The sequence below is a fragment of the Crinia signifera genome, chromosome 7 (genome assembly GCF_055691185.1).
Source record: "Crinia signifera chromosome 7, ASM5569118v1, whole genome shotgun sequence".
Taxonomy (NCBI): domain Eukaryota; kingdom Metazoa; phylum Chordata; class Amphibia; order Anura; family Myobatrachidae; genus Crinia; species Crinia signifera.
In genome coordinates this window covers 14,386,366-14,394,926 of record NC_139223.1, presented here as the reverse complement: position 1 = coordinate 14,394,926, position 8,561 = coordinate 14,386,366, and the positions used below count along the sequence as shown (strand labels likewise).

Genomic DNA, 8,561 nt, shown 5'->3' with positions numbered 1-8,561 from the left:
CTCAATCATTTGTTTTACCCCTCCTGGTGTGTCTACCCTGTTGCATACCTTTGTGTCATCTCCAAAAAGGCACATTTTACCCTCAATTCCATTTGCAATATCACCAATAAAGATATTAAAAAGCACCGGTCCAAGTACAGATCCCTGGGGTACCCCACTTGTAACCTTTCCCTCCTTTGACTGTACTAAGTTTACTACAACTCTCTGTTTTCTGTCCTGCAACCACGCTCTTATCCATTCAACTATCTTAGAATCCAATCCCAAGCTTTCAAGTTTATTTACCTCAAGCTGCATCTGCTGATCTTCCATACTGCAGGGAAGTTCAGAAGATGCAGGTAAAGATCTGTGGGACTCGGGTGCTGGGGTGCTTGGGGGGGGGGGGGGGTTTGAATATGGGACATGAAAGCAAACCTACATGTCCGTGGCATGCACGGAAATCTTAAGGGGAACCCGCGTGCCAACAGCGCAGCCCAGAAAAATTTCCTTGCATGCTACTGAAGAGGATAAACATTTTTTCTAAAAATCATAAGATTAAGACTTTGGGCAGGATGTAGCAAGCCTTTGAGAAATAAAGTGTAGAAGTTGCACAAAAACATCCAATCAGCTTCGTCATTTCAAAATCTGTATAAAAAGGGCAGAAGCCAAATGGTCAATTTTGGGCTCAGTCCTCCCTTTACCCCTCTCCAAGTCTTTGATGCATCGCTCCGGCTGTATCATTACTGAAACAGAAGTCTGTCGTGCGTTTGGGAGATTGCGGTGCGCTGTTTTGTTACTGCTCTGTATAATATTGTATCTGTGGTCACATTACATTATGCCAGTTCATATACAAGACCATCATCCGTTACATTACAAATTGTATTTTATTAAAACAACATTTAACATTATAAAAAAGTATCTAAATTACAGCGAATGTACAAAACCCCATCTCCTCATTCTCATGGAGATGGTCACTTAATAGCAAAATGTAACTTAAGGCATGAACTGTGAAGGGGTTCTTAGGGCGAGACGGATACAGGTAGTCCGCTCCTTGCCCTCAACTGCAAGTCTGGGATCTTCAATGGTCAGTATTCAGTCAGACCCAACGAGAACCAAGGAGTCGTCGACTCCAAGACAGGCTTAGTCAACCTAGAGTCATGTCTGAGGAAAACCATCAAAATGTGTAGTCTTAAGACATCTTTGGGGGTGGCATTTTTTTGGGGTGCTATAAAAAAAATGCAATTTTTCATACGCTTACTAGAGGAGACACGATAGCCATGCCAGGAGACACTCAGGGGAGGAGACCTACACCGAATTCTCTACTACCACCTTCAAGTCTCTCTCGGTTTGGCCCAGCCAGTCGGTAAAACACTGGCACACCATGTAACCAGCGGCTTTCTCCTTATAAGTGGCGGTAATTGTTTCCGGAGATGGAGAGGAGACATCCTGTAGTCCAAGTAGGCCACCTAGGTTGGAACATATTGCGTTACAATTACTCCTGGACACCTCCAGGAGATGGAGAAGGTCATGAGCTTGAGGGTTGAGGGATTGCTGCCAGAGAAGAACGGAATTGAACCATCCACCCAAAGAGGAGAAGGCCGAGTAACTCCGCGGCAGACGTGTCCAGGGGTTTGGAGGAAGCACAGTAATATCTAGAATGGGCAGACCGGCCAAGTTTATCTGAGGAGCCTGGCCTGACGTTGAATAGGGAGGTCCTTGCTGACTGAGCTGTTGGAAGAATTAACACATATGGAAGATTATATATAAATAATGTTGTAATTAGCACAGAACACACATAGAATCCTCCATTGTTAATAAAAAGAAGCCGGGACTACACGGACAAATTACATAGAAATGACATTTAGGGCTAAGCAGGTTTAGTCTAGTACTCCGAGCAGTAACGTTTGACCCCCCAGCATCCGCATGTGAAGATTAGAAATAGCAGTACTTGGTTCTGTTACCGTCTATGCAGCCATGTGTGACTGCAGAGCATGCTGGGAGTTTTAGGCCCCCGATTATCAGGAAACTGTACATCCGTGGGACCGTTGTACATAGGTGCACAGGAGACATGCTTTTGTTGTATTGGTGATTGACAGGCAGAGGCGATCGATGTGAGGCTTAGGGTGCAGGGAGGCAGGATGCAGTAGGCAGGGGGGGGGGGGCGAGTGCAGGGAGGCAGGATGCAGTAGGCAGGGGGGGGTGCGCAGGGAGGCAGTAGGCAGGGGGGGGTGCGCAGGGAGGCAGTAGGCAGGGGGGGGTGCGCAGGGAGGCAGTAGGCAGGGGGGGGTGCGCAGGGAGGCAGTAGGCAGGGGGGGGTGCGCAGGGAGGCAGTAGGCAGGGGGGGGTGCGCAGGGAGGCAGTAGGCAGGGGGGGGGTGCGCAGGGAGGCAGTAGGCAGGGGGGGGGTGCGCAGGGAGGCAGTAGGCAGGGGGGGGTGCGCAGGGAGGCAGTAGGCAGGGGGGGGGTGCGCAGGGAGGCAGTAGGCAGGGGGGGGGTGCGCAGGGAGGCAGTAGGCAGGGGGGGGGTGCGCAGGGAGGCAGTAGGCAGGGGGGGGGGTGCGCAGGGAGGCACTTCCTCCTACATTTATCTAATGTAATAATCTCTAATTATCTAATGCTAATAATCTCAGATGCTAAACTGCTGTGAGCATGGCACATATATGCTCAAACCTGGATGAGGGCTTTGGTGCCATACAATGCAGACCCTTAGGTACATCATGCAGATCATTTACTTACAGTTCATTACACTTTACAGTTGGAAACCGTGATAAAACAATCCTATAGTCTATGGACCATGACCAGAGGTGTAGGACATAGACATCGATGTGATACTATAGTGGTCCCGACCTGTATCCGATGTTTGTCTGCGCATGTACTGTACGACATCACAGCCCCCGTAATCACATTACAGTTTGTGAGAGGTCAGAATATAGATTTCAGGCCAGATGTATCAAACTACAAAAAGTGATAAAGTGGAGAGTGATAATCAGTAAGCCAATCAGCTCATAACTGATATTTTTCAAACTCAGACTAGCATGGCAGTTGGGAGCTGATTGGATGCTTGTTTATTATCTGTCTGTAACCTGCACGGTTGGGGTCTAGAAGCAGGGAGCCAGTGATACAGATCATGCAACATGGTATCGCCCATAAGTGGAGGTACTAGCAGAGGGCCCCCCCGAATCATAGACATGTTCTGTTGGGAGGGGTGACCCCAGGGTACCCAGTTGGCACTTACGTAGTCTTTCACCAGGCTGGCTGCCTGGGTCTTGGCCATGGACACCTGTAAGTATGCCAACTGCTGCTGCTTCTTTTTCCCATCTTGGTCCTGCTGGGCACTCAGAAGGCTGGACAGACCGTTCACTGGCAACAAGAGCAGACGGGCGTTACATAACACAGGACAAGCCGCATGTACAATAACAACAACAAGCTCCGGTTACAGCTCCGTCAGCGGGATAGGAGACCATCGCCAATAACAAATCCATTGCCATGCCTGCACCCCCCCCATTTTCCAGACTGTACTGTAGAAGAATTCACTAGAATGATTGGTTGTTATGGGCAACACCCTTTTTATTTACTTCTCAGGCATTTTAGTAGCTGGGCCACTAGTTTAGCCCATAATTGCCTACTTTTGAAAACTAGTTTCAGGGAGATTATAGTTTATAATAGAATTTAGCAAAGCGCCCCATTGAGGGGGCGTGTCATGCTCCATCCAAAGGGCGTGTCTAGTTCCATATATGGAGAGATTGTGAATGTGGCACCTAGAAGCGTGGGTGTGTACTGCTACATCTGAGAGGAATCTTGTAAAATGACTTATATACAAATGTAGATGAGCCCCAGAGCAGTTAGTAAGAGCTACTGTACTTGGTAAAGTGCTGGGAAATGGTGCTGATGATTCAATGTAAATGTATCTATCTCTCATTCCTTTTCCCCAAAAATGTAACAGTGTAATGTGGGCTAGGTGACATGAGGGAGATTGCTAGACTAATGAGGGAGAGAGGGAGATTGCTGCTATGCCAGGGAGTCTCCTGCAGAATGCAGGAGGGGAGGTAACTATGATGTAACAGTGTAATGTCGGCTAGGTGACATGAGGGAGATTGCTAGACTAATGAAGGAGAGGGAGATTGCTGCTATATTAGTGAGTCTTCTGCAGAATGCAGGAGGGGAGGTAACTATGATGTAACAGTGTAATGTGGGCTAGGTGACATGAGGGAGATTGCTAGACTAATGAGGGAGAGAGGGAGATTGCTGCTATGTCAGGGAGTCTCCTGCAGAAAGCAGGAGGGTAGGTAACTATAATGTAACAGTGTAATGTGGGCTAGGTGACATGAGGGAGATTGCTGGACTAATGAGGGAGAGAGGGAGATTGCTGCTATGTCAGGGAGTCTCCTGCAGAATGCAGAAGGGGAGGAAACTATCGTTTAGCCCAGGTATGGGGAACCTTCAGCCCTCCAGCTGTTGTTGAACTACACATCCCAAGATGCCCTGCTCCAGTTTTGCTATTTGGCCATGCTAAAACTGTTGCAGGGCATGTTGGGACATGTAGTTCAACAACAGCTGGCAGGCCGAAGGTTCCCATTCCTGGCTTAGCCTGAGGAGCCAGCTTAAACAGGAAGTGGCTGTGCTGCTTTAAATTGTGTTCCCCAAGTAGAGGGCACATAGGAAGGATCACACCACACAGCAGCAACTTGTATTACTCCCATAGTGCCACCACTGGCTGCTCCACTAAGCAGATGTATCATGGCTTGGAGAGCGATAAAATGCAGCATTCCCCTACAGCAGCCAATCACCTTCTGTCATTTATCTAGAAGTCTTTGAAAAGACAGAAGATTGTGATTGGTTGCTGGGGGAAGTGCAGCCCCCCCCCCCCCGCAGCCCCCCCCCCCCCCAGACAGGTGCACATGCTGCCAACCAGCACCCACTGCCATACATTCATACACTGCACCCGCCGTGCTGCATGTACCAGTGCTATAGGGATTACACAGATACAGCGGCACATGGCTTTCTACGTGCTCCGCTATTCCGCTGCTGCACCTCTGCTATTCCATTATACACTTTGCTGCCTCACATCCCATCACTAGCCCACTACACACACTGCTGCCTCACACCCCATCACTAGCCCACTACACACACTGCTGCCCCACACCCCATCACTAGCCCACTACACACACTGCTGCCCCACACCCCATCACTAGCCCACTACACACACTGCTGCCCCACACCCCATCACTAGCCCACTACACACACTGCTGCCCCACACCCCATCACTAGCCCACTACACACACTGCTGCCCCACACCCCATCACTAGCCCACTACACACACTGCTGCCCCACACCCCATCACTAGCCCACTACACACACTGCTGCCCCACACCCCATCACTAGCCCACTACACACACACTGCTGCCCCACACCCCATCACTAGCCCACTACACACACTGCTGCCTCACACCCCATCACTAGCCCACTACACACACTGCTGCCCCACACCCCATCACTAGCCCACTACACACACACTGCTGCCCCACACCCCATCACTAGCCCACTACACACACTGCTGCCTCACACCCCATCACTAGCCCACTACACACTGCTGCCTCACACCCCATCACTAGCCCACTACACACTGCTGCCTCACACCCCATCACTAGCCCACTACACACACTGCTGCCTCACATCCCATCACTAGCCCACTACACACACTGCTGCCTCACATCCCATCACTAGCCCACTACACACACACAGCTGCCTCACACCCCATCACTAGCCCACTACACACACAGCTGCCTCACACCCCATCACTAGCCCACTACACACACAGCTACCTCATACCCCATCACTAGCCCACTACACCCTCTGCTGCCACACACCCCATCACTAGCCCACTACACACACTCTGCTGCCACACACCCCATCACTAGCCCACTACACACACACTGCTGCCTCACACTCCATCACTAGCCCACTACACACACACACACACACACACACACTGCTGCCTCACACTCCATCACTAGCCCACTACACACACACACTGCTGCCTCACACTCCATCACTAGCCCACTACACACACACTGCTGCCTCACACCCCATCACTAGCCCACTACACACTGCTGCCTCACACCCCATCACTGCCTCACACCCCATCACTAGCCCACTACTGCCTCACACCCCATCACTAGCCCACTACACACACACACACTGCTGCCTCACACCCCATCACTAGCCCACTACACACACTGCTGCCTCACACCCCATCACTAGCCCACTACACACACTGCTGCCTCACACCCCATCACTAGCCCACTACACACACTGCTGCCTCACACCCCATCACTAGCCCACTACACACACACACTGCTGCCTCACACCCCATCACTAGCCCACTACACACTGCTGCCTCACACTCCATCACTAGCCCACTACACACACACTGCTGCCCCACACCCCATCACTAGCCCACTACACACACACTGCTGCCTCACACCCCATCACTAGCCCACTACACACACTGCTGCCTCACACTCCATCACTAGCCCACCACACACACAGCTGCCTCACACCCCATCACTAGCCCACTACACACACTGCTGCCTCACACCCCATCACTAGCCCACTACACACACTGCTGCCTCACACCCCATCACTAGCCCACTACACACACTGCTGCCTCACACCCCATCACTAGCCCACTACACACACTGCTGCCTCACACCCCATCACTAGCCCACTACACACACTGCTGCCTCACACCCCATCACTAGCCCACTACACACACTGCTGCCTCACACCCCATCACTAGCCCACTACACACACACACTGCTGCCTCACACCCCATCACTAGCCCACTACACACTGCTGCCTCACACTCCATCACTAGCCCACTACACACACACTGCTGCCCCACACCCCATCACTAGCCCACTACACACACACTGCTGCCTCACACCCCATCACTAGCCCACTACACACACTGCTGCCTCACACTCCATCACTAGCCCACCACACACACAGCTGCCTCACACCCCATCACTAGCCCACTACACACACTGCTGCCTCACACCCCATCACTAGCCCACTACACACACTGCTGCCTCACACCCCATCACTAGCCCACTACACACACTGCTGCCTCACACCCCATCACTAGCCCACTACACCCTCACACCCCATCAATAGCCCACTACACACACTGCTGCCTCCCATCACCAGGGACATACATCCCAGTATATATCCATCATATTGTCCAGCAGTCACAGGGCCCTCAGTACAAATCGCTCTAATACTGTATTATAATAACCCAACAACATCATGTGAAGAGATCTAGGGTAATCCTCCTATACAGGTGGCCTCAGGATAACAATACACGGCGCACACATAGATGTATGATCTGTACCTGTAATCCGGGACACATGAATTACTCAGGCCCTGTGGCTGCATCACACCTGGCTCTAATCAGCCCCAGAACCTGTGTAATCCACAAGTGTCTGGAATGAAGGGAGATTCTACACACACATTGTATGCATTAGCCATCATCCTGTTAGAGCAGTGGTTCCCAACCCTGGTCCTCAAGTACCCCCAACAGTGCAGGTTTTCCAGGTCTCCACACAGAATCACAGGTGAGATAATTAGCTCCACCTGTGGATCTTTTACAATGTGTTCAGATAATGAGTGCACCTGCTGGGTGATCTGGAAAACGTGCACTGTTGAGGGTACTTGAGGACCAGGGTTGGGAACCACTGTGCTAGATAATAAATGCCGGCGGCTTTCCAACTCCACTCAGACATCAGCTTCCGCTCAGCCATTGAGCTGACACTTGCAGCCATGAGCCACTTCCAAGCCTGGGAACTGCCTCAGTTACAGCACATGTCTGTTGTTACATTGTCTTCTGCTGTAAAGTTACACACCGTCCAACACTGATGGGAACGCACTTGTATCATTCCAGCAATGGTCTGGGTGAGATGTACCAAACCTTGAAAGGTGGTAGTTTACCAACCAATCAGTCCCTAACTGTCATTATTCAAACAAAGCCTGTATCTTGATAGTTAGGAGCTGATTCATTGGTACTTTATCACTTTCTGGTATATCACATTACAAGGTTAGTACATCTGGCGCTCTGTGACAACAGCATGTGGCTCTAATCTCAGACCTTCCCCAAGGAGTCCTCTGTCTGTCTGTCACCTCAGCACTGAGCTTCCCACCACATAGATAACATACTGAATGTAACCTACCTGCTAGTACCTCCATCCCAGCAGCAGCAGCTTCCACCAGTGTCTCTCACAGATCAGAGCCTCCCAGTTCCCCCTTCTTATCCTAGTATAACCCCTCCCCTTCTGTCACACATACCTCCCACCATGGCCCATTCCAGGAAGGATACAATTCTGTTCCTGCCCCCCCCCCCCCTGCCATCACCTGTTATAAACAGGTTCTTCAATAAGAAGGTCAGGATAATTATACATTATTGGGAAGTCCGGGAATAGAGCAGTCTGTCCCTTCTGGAGAGGGTGATATTGGGAGGTATGCCCAAGAGCTGACCATCATATCTTACGCCTCTGGGCAGTAATCCCGCCTTCACATCTCTGGCCCCCTG

The 8,561-nt window shown here is 51.0% G+C and overlaps 1 protein-coding gene across 1 annotated transcript; it reads right to left on the bottom strand.

Moving 5' to 3' along the window:
- Positions 1–841: 841 nt before the first annotated feature.
- On the bottom strand, positions 842–8,294 carry LOC146021369 (cardiotrophin-1-like). Its single transcript, XM_083155155.1, has 3 exons — positions 8,203–8,294; positions 3,210–3,334; positions 842–1,704 (listed from the first exon to the last, which is right to left on the bottom strand). The coding sequence occupies exons 1-3, from the start codon at positions 8,216–8,218 to the stop codon at positions 1,282–1,284; spliced, it is 564 nt and encodes a 187-aa protein (XP_083011281.1). The 5' UTR covers positions 8,219–8,294; the 3' UTR covers positions 842–1,281.
- Positions 8,295–8,561: the final 267 nt, after the last annotated feature.